This window comes from Wyeomyia smithii, chromosome 2 (assembly GCF_029784165.1).
Source record: "Wyeomyia smithii strain HCP4-BCI-WySm-NY-G18 chromosome 2, ASM2978416v1, whole genome shotgun sequence".
NCBI lineage: Eukaryota > Metazoa > Arthropoda > Insecta > Diptera > Culicidae > Wyeomyia > Wyeomyia smithii.
This window is the reverse complement of record NC_073695.1, coordinates 167,069,316-167,093,529: the sequence shown is the minus strand read 5'-3', so window position 1 is coordinate 167,093,529 and position 24,214 is coordinate 167,069,316. Positions and strand designations below refer to the sequence as shown.

Here is a 24,214-nt window from a genome sequence, read left to right as displayed (position 1 = left end):
TGAATAGCCAATAAATATAAGTTTCTTTGACTTACTGTCAAACTTCCCACGCTTAACATCCGGAATGTGGACGTACGCCGCGCAACCATAAACTTTTAAATGGCCTAACTCTGGCTTCCGCCCATACCACTTTTCATACGGCGTCGTATTAACGGGTCGCGATGGAAGGCGATTCTGTAAATAAGCCGCCGTTAAAACTGCCTCGCCCCAATATCGCTTATCTAATCCAGCGTCCAACAACATGGTTGTTGCCATTTCCTGTAGAGTTCTGTTTTTCCTCTCTGCAACACCATTTTGCTGAGGGGTGTATGCCGTTGTATACTGTGCTTGAATTCCTTCATTAGCAAAGAAACGCCGCAGTTCCTCGTTTACATACTCGCCCCCACCATCCGATCGAATTGATCTCGGTTTTCGGTTGAAGAGGTTCTCTACGTATCTAACATATTCTTTAATTTTGTTACACGCATCGGATTTCTTTTCCAGCAAATAAACCGCTGTGAATCTGCTAAAATCATCAATCATGGTCATTAGAAAACGCTTACCTCCAGGTGTTGTCGTTCGCATTGGCCCACATAGATCAGTATGCACCAAATCTAAAACCTTAACAGATTTCCGCTCAGCCTGCTTGGGAATAGGATTTCTGGACATTTTTCCTTCCAGACAAGGCTCACAGGTTTCGCGAATACCGCAATCTACTACTTTGACTCCAGTAGCAAGATTTTCGTTTGAAATTCTGTTGATAGCGTCCGGGTCTCTGTGCCCGAATCGTCGGTGCCATTGATGCTGACAATTGAGTGTATGTGCCTTACCTTCTACTTTTCGTGAAGTTTCTGCCAGACTCAATTTATACAAGCACCCGGCCCGCTCGCCTACGACAACAAGTTTTCCAGTCGCGTCACGAATACTACAGCCTTTTTTATCAAACATGACAACAAAACTTTTGCCTGCCAGTCTGTCCACCGAAACAAGACCGCTTGTTAGAGAGGGAACGTATAATACATCCGTTAATTTAACTTCAACTACGGCGCCATTTTCGTTGATACAGTGCACTATTCCCTCACCAGATCTAGCTGTTGCTGCAATTTTTCCGTCAGCCAAGGACACATTTGGTCCCACTTTCTCCACTAACTTTGTGAAAAAGTTTCGATCACTGGTCATATGGCAACTAGCACCACTGTCAATAAACCACGAATGCTGCTGACCACCACCGACCATAAAACAAACGTTGCCACACACTTCCTTTTCAGCTTGTTTCGCATTTGGTTTCACTTGTGGCTTATTCTCTTCGTTGCCTTTCTTCTGCTGTTTCAACAGCCTACAATTACGCCGAAGGTGTCCCAGCTTTTTGCAATAGAAACACACTTTAGCCGATGCCACTACACCATGATTTGTATCACTTTTCATAGCTTTTGTTTCACTTCCACCCGAACGCTCTTTCCTTTTGTCATATTCAGCGAATAGCTTCGTTTTCGCTAAATGCATCGTCAAATCAGCATCGGGACGGTTTTCCAAAACCGTAACCAAAGCGTCATAGGATTCCGGCAGACTTCGCAAAATCATAGCGATTCGCAGCGGTTCCTGCAGCTCCATACCAGCATTCCTTAATTTTTCGTACAAATCCTCAAGATCTTGCAAGTGGCGCTCCACGTCGCCACTTTCCGAGAGATTCAGATTGCACAACTTCTTTAACAGTGACACTCGCGAAGTTACCGTTGTCTTCTCATGGTAACCTTTCAGTTGATCCCAATATGCTTTAGCACTGATCTCATTTTTCACTAAGCTATATTGCGATTCTTCTAAACACAAACCGAATGTTGCCCGAGCCTTTTTGTCGTCTTTGACCCACTGTGGGGTTACCGGCTCCGGTTTAGGCGATTCAATCACATGCCATAGCTCTTCTCGCGTTAACAACATTTCAATTCGGAACTTCCAACTCTGCCAATTTTGGTTATTTAGTTTCGCAAATAAAAATTTGTTCACTTCGGCCATCTTGTACCGAACACACACGAGGTAATCAACACCGAATCAAGAATGTTCTTTTCCGCAGCTAATTCCGAAATAAACCGAAATCTTCTCTGGGGCCCATTAACCTGTGGGCAGCAGAGGACACAACGCGCAGTGGACACGTCCAACACGGGATCACGGTAAAAGCAATTAAACACACTAAACTTGTTGAGAAATGAACAAATGTATTATATGTGTTTACTGGTTCGGTAGATACAATGGAATAATATAAAAAGGTTAACCAGACCGATGTCATGGCAACTGTTTCCTGAAGCCGCCGCTGATGATGATGACGCTAGTGTTGAAAATATGATCATAAGCTCCGTTCATTGTGCCGCATGTGTTACTGTACAGTTTTTTTTCGTGCTTCTAACTATATTGAATTTAGGGCTATCCAGAACGTGTTGAAACATGTTTGAACATCACCATTTGTGTCCCAGACAAAATCCATAGAACGTTTAAAGCAAAACAGTCGTTCTTCGCTTTTTGCATTCCTACATGGACGGAGCTTTTTCGGCTGTTTCGCAAGCACTGACAGCCTTTTGACGGATAATCGAGCCAGAGAGCCAGAGAAAAACGGCTTCAAGCAAAATGTATGGGGATGACGTTCGTGACAGGGATGTGAGGTTAACACGCTTCGTTAATCTCAGTTCGCGCCTTATATTGACAGTTCGCCCACTGCAAAGTAAATGACTTCGGGGATAGTCCAATGTCCTTAATAATTCAGGTGAGGGACACCCATTGCAAATCCCTTCAAATTTGTAATATTGCATTTTGGTCTTTAGACTGACCATATTCAATCAAAGTTCGCACGTTTTGGGACGGTTTCCTACGTTATTTTTTTAACACAATTTAGACTTTTTTACGCGGTTCCATACGAATTTGGAACGTATCCCCGCGTAAAGAAACCTGACTGTATTTACTAAACTTTAAATAAATATCAAATATAATATTGATGCGCTTGAAATGGAACAACATTACAATGTTACTATTTATTTAGATAAATGTTACGTTACATTTTGATAACCTTGAAATGTGCATAAGTAATAACAATCGCAACGTAACAATTACATTACCAAAAGGATATTTCATTACATTACAAGTAAAGCATTTTTGTTACATTGTATGTACGTTAAATACTGTTACATAACAATGTTGACCAGGTAATGAATCAAAGTAGCAAAATTGTATCGTCCGAGAAATACTTTAAATAAATAAATGAGTGGCGTATTTTAAAGTGTAAATCTCAAAATACGTGTTTTATTTATTGATACCTCAATAAAAAGAAAACAACTCATATCAAATTTGTACCGGAAAAAAGTTGTCCTGATTTTTAACCACGACCAAATGGTAACCCTATGTGAAGAGCCTGAGAATACACCCATGTTAAAGTCCTTTGACAACTAAATGGCCTGATTCTACTAAGATTAGAACCCATGACCACTCGCTTATCAAAGCGGACTCTGTAACCTTGCGGCTACGAAGCTCCCTGTGTCACCTCTTAAACATATTGATTATTATTTTCGCGGATGTCACACTTCTAGAAGTGACACGCATGAAAATATTCGAATGGATGTCACCCCGGACCACTCCCTCCACCCCCACCACGCTACGCTAGTGATCAGTGTTTTTAGTTTTAAAAACTAAACACACTGATGAAACTTATTAAGTGAAGATATGTTGCAAAGATCAATATGTAATATGTAAAGGTTGTCATTGGCGACAAAATGGAAGTTTTAAAAACTAAACAGAGAAAACTATGCTGGGACTTTTTTTTGTATGTCTGGAGGGCATTATGCAGAAGTGCCCTTGCGACAAATACTTGTCTTTTGTATCTGAGAAATTAGATGCGTGTATCGAATAAAATACATATTTATATATGAAAAATCGTGGTTTCATCAGGTAAAGTTATCAGTCTATCAGGCAATTCAAGAGTTATAGGTGTTTTTCAATGCGAAGTTATCCTGAATAAGCTTATCTATAACTTTACCGAAAAATATGTACAGTTGTTTTACCAAAAAAATAAACTATAACTGAAAAAATTTTACTTTTTGACAGAAGTTAGTTTGAATCTGTCAAACTAGTTTTTTTAACAATTTCAAGAAAAAGTATGTCTCCAATTTTTTATATGATAAAGTACACGAAATGCTCTTCCAACTGAAACCAGAAGATATTTTTTTTTCATTTGCACCATTCAGACATATCCACTTTTGAAAAGAACGTATTTCAAAAATTAAAATATTAATAACTCTTCACCCGTAAAAGATATCTTCGATGTTTAGCCACCAAAAGTTGCGTCTTTTGAAGTTCTAAAAGTTGTCCGAACTCAACTTTACTGAGAAATTTGAAATAAGAATAATAGAGCAAAAACTGTTTTTTCAGAGCCACCCTAAGCAGAATTGCTCTAATTCTGTCAATTCAAGAGATACAAAAAAGTAGTCTTCTACAAAATTTCTTAAGATCAAGTGATCTACAACTTTGCCAAAGATAGTTAGCCATACCCCGCCGTGTGCTGACCTTCTTGTCGTCATGCCGGCCAATTCATGTTTGTTTATGTTTGTTGGAAGAAAAAATAAAGCAATATACTTCTAGAATCACCAGCAGGCGGAAAATGATACAAGACGGCGTTGCCAGGAGTGAGTCAATTTGGTTTGAGATATTTCTACTTAAAATTCTATAGTGAAGTGAAAGTGTAGTGAAGTTGTCCAGTTATGCCTGGAAAAAATAAAAAAGCTAGCTTTGATGCGGCTTCAAGGAAACGTGAGGCATCTCCTGCAAGTGACACTGAAATTTCGACTAACAGGTATGATATTCTTTCTTCCGATGGGGAACTAGAATTCCAAACTTCTCATACTGAGCATAAAGCCGTTATGAAGAAGGTTAAAGTTCCACCTATTGTGGTATTTGTAGCAAACTTTAAAGCATTTTGATCAGAACTTTCATCATTTCTATCGAATGTAAAAGTTAATTTTCAAATTGGCCGCCAAGGTGAAATTCGTATTTTGGCCGAATCATTTGATGGCCATAAACATCTTTTACAGTATTTGACTGAAAAGATGTATAAATTTTATTCTTTTGATGCCAAAAACGAGAGACCGTTTAAGGCTGTGTTGAAAGGTCTCTCAAATGATCAAACTATTGATGAAATCAAAGATTGTTTGTCAGAATCACTTGGTTTTGCCCCCAACCAAGTAATTTTGATGAAACGAAAGGCAAATGCCAAAATTTTTCAAACTGGAATACACCAGGAAAATTACTTAGTACATTTTGATCGTACCAAGGTACATAATTTGAAATGTTTGGAAAAAGCACGTGTTTTATTTAACGTGCGAATAAAATGGGAAAATTTCAAAAGAACATGGAGGAGTCCATAATCTTACGCAATGTCGGAATTGTCAAGCCTATGGTCATGGAACTCGAAACTGCCATATGGCAGCAAAATGTATGATTTGTGGTGACACTAGTCACACGAAAGATATCTGCCCCGTGAAAGAGACCACTAATAGTTTCAAATGTGTAAATTGTGGGGGAAATCACAAATCTAATTTCTTCAATTGTCCTGTAAGGTCAAAAATTATTGCTTCTAGACAACGTAGGAATTCTAAACAACCTGTTGTCAATGTGGGTAATCAAAAGACTTTCAGTACTGTTCAGGCATCACCAGCACTTTCATTGGCAGGTGTGTCTGTAGGTAATAATTTAAATTCAGCTAACAAACTTCAGACAAAAAATCCTGTTCAGGCAACACCAGGCTGTTCATATGCCAGTGTCCTTACAGGTAATATTTCAAATTCAAACAGTAACAAACCATTCGTGTTTGGTGCTGAAAAGTCAGCCAGTATTGATTTAGGTAGTCCAACTCCAGAAAAGATTGAATACCTACAACAATCCATGCTGCAGCTAATGTCCGTTTTGTTGAACTGTAACTCGATGTACGAGGCTGTTCAAGAAGGTATAAAATTTACAACTAATATCGTTATGAAATTGAAATTCAGCAGTCCACGATGTGCATATTGCAGTTGTGACTGAAACGCTTTTAAAGCCAAATATCACACTAAAAAAGAACCCAAATTATATAGTTCATAGGTTTGATAGAATTGATGTTGCCGGTGGTGGAGTTGCAATAGTTATCCACCGTCGAATAAAACATCGTGTTTTACCCCATCTTGAAACCTAAGTTATCGAGTGTTTGGGAATTGAAATTGAAACAAGTATTGGCATTTTATTTAAAGCCGCAGTGTATTTGCCTTTTCAATGCACTGGTGAGCGAAAAAATTATTTCAAGGGAGATTTGCAAAAACTCACAAGAAATAAATCTAAATTTTTAATCATCGGTGATTTTAATGCGAAACATCGATCTTGGAATAATGCTCAAAGCAATTCCAATGGAAAAATATTGTTTAATGATTGCTCGGCTGGATTTTATTCAGATATATTACCAAATGGTCCTACATGTTATTCTTCTATTAGGAATCCATCTACAATTGATTTGGTACTAACAAATCAAAGTTATTCATGCAGTGATTTATTAACTCATGCTGACTTTGATTCAGATCATCTTCCCATAACATTTTCCATTTCCCATGAAACTATTTTAAATCCCACTAGATCTGTGTTAAATTATCACAAGACTAATTGGGATAGATATCGTTCTACGATCGCAGAAAATTTGAATGATGATATTATTTTACAAAATAGTGCTGACATTGACAGAGCATTAGAAAATTTCAGCAGCTTAATACTCAATGCCCGGAATTTATCAGTTCCTGAGGCAAGAGTGAAATTTAATGCACCAATTATTGACAGTGAACTTCAACTTCTTATACGTTTGAAGAACATACGGATACGTCAATACCAAAGATCTCGTGATCCTGCTTTGAAAATAATTTTTCAAGAATTACGAAAGGAAATTAAACATAGATTCACTTTCTTGCGAAATGAGAATTTCATGAGAGAAGTTGAACAACTAAAACCTTATTCAAAACCTTTCTGGAAGCTTTCGAAGGTTCTTAAGAAACCCTCGAAGCCCATTCCAGTCCTTAAAGATGGTGATTGCAATTTTTAACGAATGAACAAAAATCTCAAAAACTTGCTCAGCAGTTTGAGAGTGTTCATAACTCCAATTTGAACGTAGTAAGTCCTATTGAAAATGAAGTAAACCAAAAGTATGATCAGATCACCACCCAAGAATTTCTTTCCGAAGAGGTATTGGAGACAAACTTGAATGAGGTGCGAACTATTCTCAAAAAATTCAAAAACATGAAAGCACCAGGAGATGATGGGATTTTCTATATCCTCATCAAAAGACTTCCCGAAAACTCTTTAAATTTCTTGGTAAAAATTTTTAACAGATGCTTTGCACTAGCACATTTTCCTACGAAATGGAAAAATGCCAAAGTCACTACAATTTTTAAACCCGAAAAGAATCCAGCTCAGGCATCAAGTTATCGACCAATTAGTTTACTTTCCTCTATTAGCAAACTTTTTGAAAGAATAATTCTTAATAGAATGATAACACATATAAATGAGAACTCAATTTTTGCAAATGAGCAGTTTGGTTTTCGCCATGGGCATTCCACTACTCATCAGTTACTTAAAGTAACAAATATGATTCGAACTAATAAATCTGAAGGCTATTCGACTGGAGCTGCTCTTCTAGACATAGAAAAAGTATTCGACAGTGTTTGGCATAAAGGTTTAATAGCTAAAATGTAAAATTTCAGTTTTCCGCTTTACCACACAAAAATGATACAAAGTTATTTAACTGACCGCACTCTCCAGGTTAACTATCTAAATGGTAAATCTGATAGATTGCCTGTTAGAGTTGGTGTGCCTCAGGGGAGTATCTTGGGCCCAATCTTATATAACATTTTTACTTCTGATCTTCCTGATTTACCACCAGGTTGTGAGAAATCTCTGTTTTGTGACGATACAAGCATTTCCGCAAAAGGAAAAAGCCTTCGTGTTATATGCAGTCGGCTTCAAAAAAGTTTAGATATATTTTCTTCATACTTACAAAAATGAAAGATTTCCCCTAACGCTTCTAAAACACAGTTAATTATTTTTCCTCATAAGCCAAGAGTTTCATTTCTCAAACCCACCCATAACCACGATATTAAAATGAACGGTGTGGTCTTAAATTGGTCTGATCAAGTTAAATACTTAGGGTTAATATATGATAAGAATCTTACTTTCAAGGAGCACATTGAAAATATCCAGTCAAAGTGCAATAAGTATATCAAATGTTTATATCCTCTTATCAACAGGAATTCTAGACTTTGTCTCAAGAATAAACTGTTAATTTACAAACAAATATTTAGGCCTGCAATGTAATATGCAGTTCCCATCTGGACAAGTTGTTGTGCGACCAGGAAAAAGACACTTCAAAGGATTCAGAATAACCTTTTGAAAATGATTTTGAAGCGTCCTCCCTGGTTTAGCACGAACGAGCTACATAGGCTCACTGATGTAGAAACATTAGAAAATATGTCAAGCCAAATTATCAACAAATTCCGACAAAAATCGTTGCAATCCTCAATTGCAACGATTAGCTCACTTTATAGTCAGTAAGATAGTTTTAAGTTTATTTTAAGTTTATTTCAAGCTTCGTTTTATTTCTTTTTTATTTTTGACAAGTAGGTTTAATAATTTTCCTACAATTACATTATCTTAACTGCGAAAGCTAATAACATTCAATAATACTAAAAAGCGTACAAATATATATATATATATATATATATATATATATATATATATATATATATATATATATATATATATATATATATATATATATATATATATATATATATATATATATATATATAATAGTGTTGAAATGACACCATTTGTGGCAGAACACACAATTACAAATCTGAATAGATATTTTAGTACATAAATAAATCATTACAAACTCCCTCCCCTCTATTAAAAAAAAAAATAAAAAAAAAGATGGCGTTGCCAGCGCCTTTGCCAAAAGAAGGCGACACAAGACCGTGTGGAAGGCACGATGCGTCCACGCGGAAGGCAGTCAAGTACGCAGCCAAAGGCGGCGAACGGCTACCTTCTTCACTAAAAGGTACAGCTAGAAGGCGCGATTCCGCCTTCTAATCTGTATGGAGAAGGCATCATTACACCGTGTGTGTATTCGGGCCTTAAATTGTCGTTCTGTACCACTGTGCAATGTAACCAGTAGGCAAACAAATAACGGACTGGTTATTAATACATAGTAACCCTTCAAAAAAATACCAATAATTTGAAAATAAAAAAAAACGATTTTCCAATAACATCATTGACCCAAGGCTCATCCGAAACATTTGCAACCCGAAAATTATCTGGATTTGATAAGAATCGAACTCGCGATCGAACCCAACATTTAGGTGCTTTAACTAATCAAAATTGGTTCTGAAAAACGATCCAGAACTAGGAGAGAGATCCTATAGTTCTCGATAACGAGCTTTACAGTCCACAGGCAAACCCAAGCCTTTTCAGTTTTTTCTCCCAACCCTTTGTTCTGAATCGTGAAAACAGATAAATATTAAAAATCTTGATAAAAATATATACACTATTACAAACCAAAAAGCAACTTATCAACCCGATATGCCTTTTGTTTCAATTTCAGGGGTTTAACCCTGATGTACTCAAATATGTGTAGTCAACTCATTTTTTTTTACTCTACTATTTAATATTATTAGCTATATTTAAACAAAAATCCATCATCATCAATGAACATAATAACTTAGTGTACCAGATAAATTGGAAAAAATACTTAAATATTACAATCTGTCTACAAAACAGATTTTATGTGTGAAATACAAAGCCTTTTAAACTCCGTCATTGGGACTTATTACGGGAGTCACTTCACGGTGAGATGACAACCGTAATAGGCACGGTGAAAGTGATTCCAAATTGATTTGCACGCGTCTTTTTTCACTTCGTTCTCCCCGTGAGGTGACATCCGTAATAAGCTCCATTGTTCCTGCACGTTTCACTTGTCTGGGCATCGAATTGAAAAAGTTAATTCCTTTGTACAGCAGAGAGTTCTGTGATCGACTAAATAAAAAGTGTGGTGTTCTAGCGTCTTCCGCGATTCTAGTGTTGTACCTATGAAAATCACTTCCCCTATCAATTCGATTACACAAATATCGAGGCAGCATCTCCCAGCTGGTCTCGAGGTACGATGCTGGCCTAACAAGCCAGTCGTCGTAGGTTCGAGTCTCGGCTCGGGAGAGACTGTGTTAGTGCCAGTAGGATCGTAGCGCTAGCCCCGCAATTGTCCTGTACACTAGAGATGGTCGGGTTCGGGTTTGAAAATTTTTGAAAGTGTCGGGTACGGGTCGGGTTCGGGTTTGGTGAAAAAAAAAACTTTCGGGTTCGGGTTTGAAAATGTCGGGTCTAGGTCGGGTTAGGAGAAAACTCGAAACCCGACTATAAAATCTATGAAAACTCGGGTTCGGGTTTCACAATTTCGGGTACGGGTCGGGTTCGGGTTTCATGGAAATAAAATTTTCGGGTTTGAACGAAAAAAAAAGTTTCGGGTTCGGGTCGGGCTCGGGTTTCGACCGAAAAAAAAATCGGGCTCGGGTCAGGTACGGGTTTGAAAAACATCAAACCCGACCATCTCTACTGTACACTCAACAGTTGGCTGCGAAGTCTGTGTATAATAAACAGAAGGTCGAGTTCCGATACGGAATGTAGCACCAAGGCTTTGTTTTTTTCGAGGCAGCATATTATTAAAAATTGCATAAAGGAACACCATTGTCAAGAATATACTCGTTGCTTCACAGAAAGCCATTGCAACGCGTCCAGCATGCAATTACTTTATTTTGTAACCGCTGTAATCTCAATATTTGTGTATTATTTGCAAGGAATAAGATGGATGAGCAAAAGTCTATATGTGGTGAAATGATTGACTTATACAACAAAATTTTGCTACTAACAGTCAATTCATTTTTTAAACGGCACAGAATACCGTATTTTTTAGCCATTTTTCTGATGACGTTGTCAATGTGAGACTTGAAAGTTAACTTCTCATCAATGATTACTCTAAGATTAATCATTCACGCGATCGATCTTCTCACCATTAGTTGCAATATTTACGTCTGGTCTGGAGTTGGCCGAAGAAATAAACAAATATTTTGTTTTGCTAATGTTGTTGTTTTTTTTTTAATTCAGCCAATTCGCCAGATAATGTAAATCTTGGTTTAAAAGTGTTTCAACATCATTTGGATTTTTAGCCGCAATGAACAGAACAGTGTCGTGTAAATAAATTTACATCGCAAAACCGTAAAACTCGCTTCATGATAATAATATAAATTACAAACGAAATGGGCCCTAAAACTTTTCCTTGCGGTACACCCAGTGTATTAGCAATGGAAACTATAAGGGACTAGAAATTGTTTCAAAAGCGCGTTTTAGATCCAGAAACACCGTAAATATAGTTTTCTTAGCCTCGATTTTCTCTTCCATTTTGCTAATACCAAATTCAATGCAGACTCACAAGAGTGTTCCTCTCGATAACCTGATTGTTCTGGGATTAGCAAATCATTACTGTTCAAATAACGCATTAGCTGGCCTTTAACAATTAGCTCCAAAATTTTCTCTAATGTGTGCAGTATATAATGGGGCGGAACTCGAGAAAGAGGTAGAATGATCAAAGTACGTTGATGAAAGTCACCCGGGGTTACGGTGACTATTCTTAACAAATCTTCGATTGATTTGATGTGTTTTGCAGTTATGCAACATTTAATTTGCATTTGCATCTTTGTAACGTTGTATTACTCAAGTGGGGTATATAAAAATATTAATAGTATAAAAAGTTACTATGATTTGATGGCAGTGTCGATCGTCTTTCAACTAAGGCAAAGACAAATTAATGGTTAATGAAGTCTTCACTCCCAAACTTGGCAGTTTTAATATAAAATGATGATGATGATGATGATGATGATGATGATGGTCCCGCCTCTTACCCCTACAAAGATTTGAGGTAGACAATTTATCTATTAGATAATTAGTTATTACTTCAATTCCCGGCGATGCTCGGGATCATTTTTTATAATACATTGCATTATTAGCACAACTCACTTCAAAAATATTTTACATCTTATACGTCCAACATCACCTTAAGTACTTTAACATTCTGAGAATGCACAGAACGGAAATACCCATATTGGATTGCATTTTGTGATTTGGGGATGTTTTACAGAAACTGGAAGTCGCCATTTCGGATTTCAAAATGACGTATGGAGTTCGAAAGTTTCGGAAGTATTGAAATGGTTGGCCAAATACCACTTTAGATTATTTTCCTGACATTAACAAACATTTTAGTGAAAAAAGAACCATATGTCATCGCTTTGAATTTTTATTTAGAGGCAAATTTAGCACAGAAAGTCATAGTTTTGCATGTTTTACGTAGTTTTGTGAATAATATCTCAAGTTTTAGTAAATAGATACCTATTATTTTTTCTCAAATGTCTTTCCTGAACATAAGCGAACATTTTCATGTTAAAAAACCTACATGTCACCGCTTATCATTTTTGTATTAGAACGATTCAAAATGATGAGGGTTACTGTACACCTCAGAGACTGAGGGAATAATATCAATAAGATCAAGCGTTACGGAGTTCCATTTTTGACGTAGGACTACGTCTTTGTTTTCTATACTAGATTACATTTTGTGCAATTGAAAATGAAACTGGCGAATGTTGCGTCAGATTTCAAACGGTTATAGCAAGCGAAAGACTTAATGCATCTTTGTCATTTATATGTCGGTGGATAGATAAAATGTGTAACAATTGTTTGATATAATGGTTAACATTGTTGTTTTACTGCTACACGGATAACAATAACATGGACGGAATAAATTCCACTGCCTACATATTCTGACTCAACAAAGTGTTTTGTTCCGTTTATCTTTCTCTAAGCTGCATGGCCACGCCCTCATGGCAAAAATCTACGCTGAACTCGATACAAAAGACTGCGTGTAGAAAATTCAGCTTCAGGCTAGTTTGTCACACAATAGCGAGCGGAGTATAGCTGTTAGAGGTACGCGACATTGAGAAACGAGAGCTGCATACGAGTCAACTTCCAGGCACTGCGGAACATGTTACCTTTATTTTGCATACGGCAGCAACAGTTACCATCGTACGCGGCAGAATATTTAACTGGCACAGCTACTGGAGGGCACAGCGGAGAGCAAACTTTATTATGCGCAGCCAAGCAAAATATTCAATGCTACCGATGGTGCAATCATCAACGTTCTGTAGTACGAATTTCTAACTGAAGATTATGGAATCGGTTCTTTTCAGAACTATAGATGCTTGAAGTTAAGAATTATGATAATTTTCGTTACTACTACTAGTGTTAAATTATCATGTATTCATGCATCGTTAGTTTTACAATAACGACCATTAAATATAAACGGTTCAATTTAACCGTCTCCCATAAGCTCGATAATCCTGCTTCTGTTTACATCGCAGAATTAGCTGCATTTTAGTACACCCTAGGGATTATCGAAAAAATGCCCACGGACCATTATTTCATCTTTACGGACAGTCTCAGTTCCATTGAGGCTCTCCGATCGATGAAAGATGTTATGCACTCTCCGTATTTCCTGGGGAAAATACAGGAACATCTGAGTGCTTTATCCGAAAAATCGTATCAGATTACCTTAACGTGGGTCCCTTCTCACTGCTCGATACCGGGCAATGAGAAAGCGGACTCTTTGGCTAAGGTGGGCGCAACAAACGGTGATATTTATGTAAGACCAGTTGCCTTTAATGAATTTTTCGCATTTGTACGTCAGAATACGATCATCAGTTGGCAAAATTCTTGGACCAAGGGGGAACTGGGAAGGTGGTTACATTCCATAATCCCCAAGGTATCGACGAACCCGAGGTTCAAGGGGTTGGATGTAGGTCGGGATTTCATTTGCGTGATGTCCCGGCTTATGTCCAATCACTATAGGTTTGACGCGCATCTCCGTCGTGTTGGGCTCGGGGAGAGTGGTATCTGTGCCTGTGGTGAAGGTTATCGCGACATAGAGCACGTTGTCTGGTCATGCCCTGTACACCGTGACGCCAGGTCTAAATTATTAGCTTCCCTGCAGGCCGAAGGTAGGCAGCCGGCTGTTCCTGATGTCTTGGCGAGCCGTGACCTATCCTACATGTCCCTTATATACGTTTTCCTGAAATCCATCCACGCCCCAGTTTAGTCCTATCCCCTTCCGCCTACATCCAACCAAACGACAAGAACACGTTAAGATCCCGGATCCGGAAACAGCAATCAGACCCGCACGATACTCTCAAGGCCCGAGGGAAACAACCCAATATGCCAGTCCGTAATATCTTGGCCCAGCAGCGGAACAAATTTAATATGCTGCTTACCTATGGCAATGAAAACCATCAAACAGCAAACCTGTGCTTTTAATGCAAAATATTCTAGCTTTAAGTTAGATTTAGTTTCAGCTCGTAGTCGGCAGCGAGGATACAAAATTTGCTTTTAGTTATTAGGATACTTTAGAAAATAAGCTACTAGATATAATTGGCGCCGTTAAACATTGAATTGTATTTGTGCCGTGTCAAATAAACTATAGATGAAGAAAAAAATATATATATAAACGGTAGTGTTGCCTATGAACAGTTTATCGCAGCATATAATATATATATATATATATATATATATATATATATATATATATATATATATATATATATATATATATATATATATATATATATATATATATATATATATATATATATATATATATATATATATATATATATATATATATATATATATATATATTTAGTCCTACGTCACCATTTCATACAACCCCTAGGGCTGTATACCTTGTAGTATTATATAGTAGATTTGTCTATAATCAATAAATTACGCGAGTGGTTGAATATCTTGTATAATTAGGACCGAATCACTACCCATTTGATTTTGTACAGTTTGTTTCCAATAATAAGGTCGATTGTCGTTTAGATTTAAAAAGTGATTTTGTCCTGGTACTTTTTGTAACATGATCAAGTAACAAACCAGCGCAAATTCACCTATTTACCTACCTATTACCTGCAAGGAACCTGTAAAGTAGAGCATGTCATACATTTCTAAAGTGCAGGCATAATCATTCCCAACTGATTTAGGAAGGTCTTGGGAGCACACTCGTCAACGCTATGCGCTCAATCGGCTGAAATAAAAAAAAACTAGCAGTGTGTTATTATTAGACATTATGTGATAGAATCAATTGTAATGGTGAATGTCATATAATTCAGAATGAAGTAGACAAACGCGTAATTGTTGTAAACACTTTGGACATGTTCATTGCTTATTAGAATAATCTCTGGCTTATCTGGATCAAACTGCATGTTACAATAATGATTACTATCCTACGATGGCTATATAAGTATTAGTACTAAATACTAAACTAAAGCTTTTTCATATTTCCCTCTTAGACAATTACAGGGAATCTGTGCATTAAAAATACGATTGTTATCTTAATGTATGACTGAGGTCTATTAGACCCAAGTTAAATAGGTAATCTTACAGGGACACGTATATTACTTTTTATTATAAAGTTGTGTTACTGTAACTATTTATACATTCTTATTACGTTTGAAAAACGAGTAACTTTTATTTCAAATGACAAAAAGTCCATTAATGGTAATATAAGAAGATATGTAAATTATTTACAGGGAAACTGGATCATCGATCGTTAGAGAAGTCGAAATACTGGAAGCAGTATAACAACCTAGTCAAAACCTCGTAACGTGAAGAGATTTACGACCAACTATTTAAGGAAGATTGACGAAAGCCTGCGGGATTCGCAACCCAAACACATTTTATGCTTGAATGTTTGACGCTCAATAACGACACGAATCCACTATTTTTATGTTTATTTTTTCTTATCCATACGTCTATGATTATTGTTCCGTCGATTTTGATTATTGCCGCCACCTGTCCCTCCTCCAGAGTTGTTCCATCGATCGTGATTCCTGAATGTATTTCCTGGAGGTCGGTTATTGTTTCTTATGGGATTGTTACGTACATTACCGAAATTCCGTTCATAATTTGGAGTAAATCCACTTCCTCCCAAACCACCCAGCCCATCATCGTAGTCGTCGTTCCACTCCTCTAATAAAGGAGGAGGATTGTTGTTTTTATTTACTTGACCCATTGCGAGGAATTGTTCGAATGGCATATTTGGAGCTACGCCAAGTAAACCAGGTCGAACCTCTGGCGGGCAGTTAAACCGCGGAAGATCGAACAATGATGGTGGTTTGGTATTTGGAGGTGGTAATCCTACAGGAGGCATCATCCCTATTGGATGTAATGCGATATTTGGAGGAGGAACGGACATTAAAGGTGGAGGTTGCGTTGGTGGCACTAACGGAACCTCACAAAATGCTACATTGTCATCGACATAGACATTTAAATTAGTAAGAATGAATTGCAGCATTTGGTTGCCTGCTAAAAGCTGCATAAAATCAGCCAGCTTTTCAGTGGATTTATCCGAACTGTGATACTTTTTCATATCTGTCGTGAGAATTGCTAACTGTTGGTTGACCATAATCTTATGCTTCGAACTAAGATCCGTATACCACGCAGATCGTTGCAAAATGGTTTGCACGTCTAACTGGGTCGGATTTCCTGGTCGACCGGGAGCATTGTTCTGAGTATGTGTTTTGTTCTCCTGATTGCGCTTGGTTCGTGGATCTACACGTGGTACTATTGGGCCTGTTGGCGACAGTGGTGTCCTACTGGAAGGTGGTGACCGTATGCCTGGCATGAATGGATCAGATTTAGAGGAATTTTCACCTTCGTCATCGTTGAAAATTCCAAATATTCTTCTCAGTCTAGGATCTTTCGTTCGCTCTGGACGTGGTGTATTGCGTCGTATATCTTTGTAATTGGGGTTAGGTATGTCCACCTCGCTGACCTGAAAGTAAAAAATGTGTACATCATAATACATATAATCAATTAAAAGAAGAGCAGCTTTTTTGTCAAAGCAGTCATTTGACATGAGAACCATTTATTATAACAATCAGATGTCAAATGTAGTTATGATAATATTGAACAGCGATAACTGTATGCCTAACAACTATTATATCACATAGACAAACAGTTATTGCAACACTATATGTACCTTGTAGACGATCGGGGCGTGCGAAGTAATTGACCCATCAATCTCTGTAGCAGGGATGTAGTTAGTCATTATTGGTTTGAAGGGTAACCGCAAATCCACATCACTCAGTAAGTTACCATCCTCTCCAGGTTTTGCATCCAAATTAAGAAAATTAAGCCTCATATCTTTGTCTCTGTCGGTATACATGGAAGAGGATTTTGATTCGGAATCGCTGCCATCACTGCTGTTGCTGTTTCCTGGGTCATCATATATGGAGGGACGGGTTGGCTTCGTAGATTGTTGGTGGGACAGAGATTTTGAAGATATCGTCGTTGTGGAATTACTCGTATTTGGAGTCCACCCTGATATTATAGGAGATCTCTGTGGACCGACTTCTAAATGCTTATTTGATGATGGTGAATTTGAACGGGCTGAGTCGGTTATGGTACTATTGCCAGAAGCGTACATCGACTTTCGGCTTATCGTATCAATTTTTTTCTTTGTCGTTTCGATTCCAAAACGTTCTAATATACATGATTCTTTTGTCCTTTCTAACTCCTCATCTGTAGACTTGTACATTCCAAAAGGCTTTGTATAATCAATTTTTTGTGTCATACGACTACTGAACTTGTCCTCGATTTTCGCTGGTTGAGGAAGTGAATACTGTTCATTGTCACTATCCCAGCTTTCACTAGTTTTCTGGACTTTTTCTTCTGGCTCTTCATCATCAATGCTGATTTTCAAATTGTTTTCATCGTCATCATCATCGTCCTCGTCTTCATGAGCAATCAACAGTTTATCTGCATTTTCTGTATTATCCATATCGTCATCGTCGTTTAAGTTAGAATCTTTGAGGTATTGGGAGTAATCTACAGTTGGAGTCTTTATCAGACTACTAAGAGATTTCGAAACTAGCTCTAAATTTTCCTCCTGGCTATTAGAATTATCTCCATCAACTGCTTCCTGCGCAGCTGTATTAACAAGTGGAAGAAACCTCATATCGATGTCTTTTCCACCTAATGTATGCATATCGGAGGATTCGTTTGACAAAGCTGTATGCGATGGTGTTATTCGCATATCCAGATCTTTGCTATGAGATAGAGACGAAGCTGAGCTAGAATCTGGAAGTTCTGCCTCATCTGCCTTAGTTGCGGGTTTCGTAATATTCTCTCTTAGTTTTTTCATGTTGAGAGAGTTCAACTGTAGCTCATGGATTTGGTTAATGCTCAGACCAAGTTCATTTAATTGTGCTACAGTTAGTTGATTTATTTGGTCAAGAGTCTGAATACCCATTTTTTCCAGATTAACGATCTGGTCCTGCGAAATAACCCCCGTTAAGTATTTTAAGCTTAAAAAATCGTCATTTCCTGTAGATTTGCCACCTCCAGCTGATGCTGCTAAACTAGATACTTTTTCACACCACCTAGACTTACGATTTTTGTTTTGTCCCATACTGTTACGATCGTTTACACCGATCATTTCCAACAAAGAAGGTATTTTTGATGTTCCATCGTCTCCATTGTTTGGTTTATCAGTAATTCCATACTTATCCAATAACTTACGGTGAGTTGCGCTAATCATCGTGGTGGCACTGTCTCTACTGATTCGAGGAAAATCTCCTAGGATTTCTTGAGGCGCAGTTTCTAAATGCTTCAGAAGGATTGCCCTCAGTTCTTCTGTTAAGGGCTCACCATGACTAAACAGACATTTTTCTTTATCTTTGCACTTGAGGCCTAGATAGTAGTACTTGCAGGGGAAATCCGAATGCATGTACAAACACTTTTCTCGTTTGGCACAACAGTCCATTAGGTAAAATTTACACAACTCCATTTTCCGAGGGCCACTGTTACGGCTGTGATGCTTGTCGTCCTAAAATAAGAATTTTTTACATAACAATTATGGCTTATTATTATTCAAGTTTAGATCTCACATCCGAATCCTCCCTCTTTCGCTTTCGATTATCTCGGTTGGCTCTATTCCGCTGACGATTTTTACGTTTTCGTCGATTGTATTCCCGATCACGCTCTCGATCGCGGTCACGTCGCTCTCGGTCTCGCTCACGCTCTCGGTCACGAGAATCATCGGAGCTATAACTGACCTCAGAGTCACTGCGATCAGGATGGTTGTCTCCAGCACTACCAAGCATGGGCCGTGGGCTACCGCCTCGAACGTTCATCATTTCGTACTCCAGATCCAGTTCTTCCATTTCTTCGACCTTTTCCGGAATATTTTTTTTCTTGAAAATACGAATAAACGTTCATCAAATCGATAAATTATTAAGATACGTTAAACCCTTTGAAAATTTTATATTTTGAAGCGAACCCTCTAATCTTTTTTTTAATTATAATTGAGATATAATTTCAACAAACCTTATGTTTATCCTTCTTTTTACGTTTTGCTGGAATTTCACACTCATTGTCGTCGAAGCGATTACTAATTGATGGCATCGGAGGTTGCACACCGTCTTTTTTTAATGCACTTGCAATGGCATTCTCTACGCTGGTCGCCCAGTCATCTATGAATTAAATCGATTGTAAAATTATCATGTTTGCATATTGGTTAGTGTAAAACTTGCCGACTACAGGCGCTGGTTTACTGCGCTTCAAATTTTTGGGAGGAGCAACTTCTTCGATTTTTCGTGTTTTAGCTACTAACGTCTTTTTAACTCCTTCCACCCTATTGTTCATCTCGTGCAGTTTACCATCGTCATCCCAGTCTTCTAGTGGTTGTTGAGGGATATCTAATGATTCAGTGGGAGTTGTTTCGGATGGTGTAATTGGCTGAATTTCAACGTCCTCCTCATCATCTTCAATTTCTCCATCCTCTAAATCTTCGTGCTCGCTCATTTTAGACCGAATCTTTTGATTTTGCAGATGTTTTCGAAATTATCACTTTGTTCATATACTACACTTTTTTAATAACGATTCATACTGAAATAGGAAACGAACTCAAAAAATGTTAATTTTTCATCTCCAAGGTTAATTATAAAAAAGTGAATGTTTCAAAAAAAATAAAAAATAAATAAATAAACAATGGTTCAGCATAATACTATTGGGCAAGTAAAGTTTTTTTAGTAAGGCACGAGTTTTTATTTTTATTTGTTTTACTATGTTTTTTGAATAGCGATCCATACTATAGTAAAATGCATAGCAGTTTCATATAAAAAATCACTGGCATGACTTTATTTTTTTATTTTGCCACAGATAATTTGGCTTTATTATTACCGATAGCTCTGAACCAAAATAAAAGGCAGTATAAATTGTTTCTATGTGCTACGGCTCCTTTACTGGCACTAAGCAGATTGGCTTGGCCAATTACATGAATAGGAGGTATTACTGTGTTTCTATGTAGGTGCAGTAAATTTATTATCCTGCATAACAGGGCTAAAAAACTGAATTCTGGTATTTGTTATGTATCGATGTATTAACACCGTAATGATAACTCATTATTAAATTTTAAACAAAAACTTGCATTTTAAATGATTTAAAATTCATGCATCATTATAACGCCAGAAAAAAATTTTCTTAACAGGGTTAAGGAAAGACACTTGTAGCGTATCAATACATAACCAAAATTAGTTCTGACAAACACAGTTTTCCAAAGGATCTTGGAGTCAGAGCGTTCCAAGATAGGTTCATAATTTATAAAGTAAAATAATCAAATAATGATTCCGCAGGTTCATATTTTTCAAAAATTTGAATGCTTGCTTCGTGATTTTTTTTAACAAGTGATTTAAGGGGTGTGCCACTAACTAGGGTTGGCAGCACCATTTAGACCTTACGCCACGTTTCAATTGTACCAGAAACCTGACTTTATGCCCTGATGGTGTTTTTTTTCAGTTTTCTCATCTGGTTACACACACAAAGAAAATGTTACCAAGCGAACACGTAAAAACAACGTAAATCTAAATGTTTTCACTGGTTAAGGTTAATAAATAATACGCATAAAAATTGGTGAAAACAACGCAACAGTTCAATAAAATGCGAATACCCAATTTTCGGTAAAAAATTGTATTTGTATTTTTTATTTGGCACTCAATTTTGCCTGAATGATGACTCCGTGCAGGTACTCAAAAGTAGGTAAATCACCTTTACCTAAAAGTACCTTCCCGTACAAAAGGGCTGATTTGCGTCAAAAATACGTATATTTTGGTAGTTTTATTTTTCTTTGTACACCATGATTGTATTTAAATGCTGGCATAAGATGATCGATCGATATCCTCTGTACTTTAGAATTAATCAATATACCTAGAACAATTCATGTCGATTCACAACGTTCAATGGACCGAGATTGAACCAGAGGTTTCTTGGGTAAATCAATTCCGACGTGTCCGTCCTTAATAATTTCGAACTAGAAACTCACCCCAACAATATTTAGCACTATCGTTCAGGGAAATAATTTCTATCGATAAAAATAGTAGGAACAATACTCATATTCAATATATTTTATTGCAACATGTAATGGAGTTAGAATTGTACAGAGAAAGAAGAATTGTCTACAGAAACGCAAAAATATATGGAAACATCTAATTTTAATTAATTATTAGTATAATAGGGTATCGAACGTTTTCGTCAGTGGTTTTCTACGGCAGATTTTTGCATAAGACTGCAGAAGAAAACCGAACACGTTCGATAGCCTGTATATTTGATGAAAAAATAAAATAACAAGTGTAAAGTGGAAAATAATAGAGAATAACTTGCTAGTGAGAAAAGGTGAATTGTATGTTATGTAGTTGAGTACTCGACTGAATCAATTCCGATTTTTGTTAGTTTTCAAAGTGTCAAAATTTTTATTTGCTTTCAATATACCGAATACACGTTGTTAACCTATTCAATAAAATGTAGTTTCTAATTTAAGTAAATTTATATTTTGTTTATTTAACACAGTTGCGAGAAAACAAAAAAAAAATAATATGAGAAGAGGAAATATTTCGGGACCAGTGTCACGACTAAACCTTTTCTCACCAACTTTTTTATATTTCTAAATTCCATCTAATGAGAGGTTGAGTTGTGCTTTAAATTAATCTGATAAGTTTTTTTATATTCATGGAGAAAGAATAACACTGGTCGACAAAAGTGAATAAATTTTGGTTCCCTAGAGTATGTAGAAATGCGTCAAAGTGCAGCAGAGCTTTTGCTCGCTGGCTTCGTCGCTTCTACGTAGGCTTATGGGAAAATTTATTTAAGTCTCTGGAAAGTGTATTTTCACAATGGGCACCAAAATTTACAAGAATGATTGAAAAATAATCTTATATTTTTTTCATATCGATCTTTCATTTTTTCCAGTTTGAGCCCAAGTTTATCAGTGTAACCAATCATATATATATAATATTAGAGCGCCATTGAGTAAAAAATGTTCTATATTCTATTCATGCTCTAATTTCAGCAATAAGATAGGACTGTTTGAAGTTTATCAGTCTCATTCGAGAATTTTGGGTCAACATAATCGGGATAAAAAAAAAATCCTCCGATGTTCCCATATCACAAAAATAATAGTTTTCAATATTCATAAAACTCATCTTTACTTTTTATTGTAAAATCAATTATAATTCTTTTCGAATTGTCAGCTGTTTGTTTTTTACGTTATATAATTTTTCCGTTCAATTTATTTTTGGAATGTCATTTCTTGATATCACCAGAACATCTTGTTATTTCGTCCAAATCCATAAATGCATGTAATGTAGGTAAATTGAACACATACAACATACAATCGTGATGGTTCTAACTCCATTTTACGTGCAACTCAACATTTTTTTCTACTGTGTTCAACAAATTTCAAATCAAGTGCTTAACGCACCGTTTGAAGTAATATATAGTGCCATCAAAACATGATACACACATACTAGCACTGACATCTACCTCGATGGATATTGCGTTTCAACGTGTTGAACAACACATATGCAGAATACACGGAAAAAGTATTCCGTTACAAATTATCAAATACCGCTTTCCTAATAAATTTCAGAGAAGCTTTCAACTACAATGTTTTTTTCACACTTCTTTCGGTAAGCGCTAATGTTGATTGTGAACATCTTTGTATATTACATATAATACGACTCGTGTGGACGTCTTTTAAAATATCGGCCTATTTTTCTCCGTGTAAACCGTGCGTACAGCACCGTTATGTACTGACAAAAACGCTAGCGGTAAAGCAATGAAAAATTATTGAAACGTAATTCCAACATTTCTCGTAGATCGATGAGTTCGAAAAAATAAATGCACAAAATATTTAAAATGATTAATCACTACCTTCTCACGATTGACTCGATTTGATACTAGTGTATGTCACACAAACATGAGCAAAGCTAGATGAGGGTCATTTGGGTTTATATATATAGCCCATACCGCGCCCACCGTTGCAACGAAATCGATTTTCTCTTGTGAAGACTACAAAATCAAAGATGGCCGCCATTTCTTTCCCGTTGAAAAAAACCTGATTTAGTTCACCGATAATCGCGACTTTCCTTTTTGGAAACAAGATTTTAACGACATAACCGATTGCTAACCCGTATATTCGATTTTCACTATTAACGCGCTTTTGCCAGGTGCAACGAAATATCCAAGCCTTCCATTCTGTTAAGACTGGGTATTTTGACGTAACGCTCTCCAAGTGAATCAATAAAAATTTAAAATTTACGAAAAATCTGGCATACTAACGATGTTTTAGTTTCTTTCCGTACAAATCCGCTTACTGGTGTCTCATAAACAGGATACGCTCCATTTCTAATAATAAACACTGAATATTTGCTTTAATTTGATCATTAACATTTGTCTCATGGCATTTAGCAAGATCAAAAAATGGATTAGATTTTGGACGGCAAGTTAATAAAATACGACTGCATTCTTCCGCGTACAGAACTGAAATGATTCACTATATAGTTATGTGGTGCATATTAAAGAGCTGGCTTGAGATCCGGACTCACACACACAAATAAATAAGCCCTGCAATAAACAGTATATGGAAGGTATTGCAAAAGCAGGAAGCTTTCTTGTGCCGCCACGGCTACATACTGTTACGTGAGATGTAGACTCGAAGTTGAGTACAATGGTGCCAGAGAGATTACAGAATGGAAACATTGGT

The 24,214-nt window shown here is 36.8% G+C and overlaps 1 protein-coding gene across 2 annotated transcripts; it reads right to left on the bottom strand.

The window, feature by feature from the left end:
• Positions 1-15,303: 15,303 nt before the first annotated feature.
• Positions 15,304-23,994, bottom strand: LOC129724199 (protein suppressor of sable-like). 2 transcript variants are annotated; one of them, XM_055678892.1, is made up of 6 exons: positions 23,791-23,994; positions 19,710-20,064; positions 19,504-19,649; positions 19,065-19,370; positions 17,156-19,003; positions 15,304-16,948 (listed from the first exon to the last, which is right to left on the bottom strand). In XM_055678892.1, the coding sequence occupies exons 2-6, from the start codon at positions 19,978-19,980 to the stop codon at positions 15,905-15,907; spliced, it is 3,615 nt and encodes a 1,204-aa protein (XP_055534867.1). In that variant the 5' UTR covers positions 19,981-20,064; positions 23,791-23,994; the 3' UTR covers positions 15,304-15,904. The 2 variants fall into 2 exon arrangements, with proteins under 2 accessions (XP_055534867.1, XP_055534868.1); XM_055678893.1 differs by lacking the exon at positions 23,791-23,994 and adding an exon at positions 23,383-23,784.
• Between the last annotated feature and the right edge of the window lie 220 nt (positions 23,995-24,214).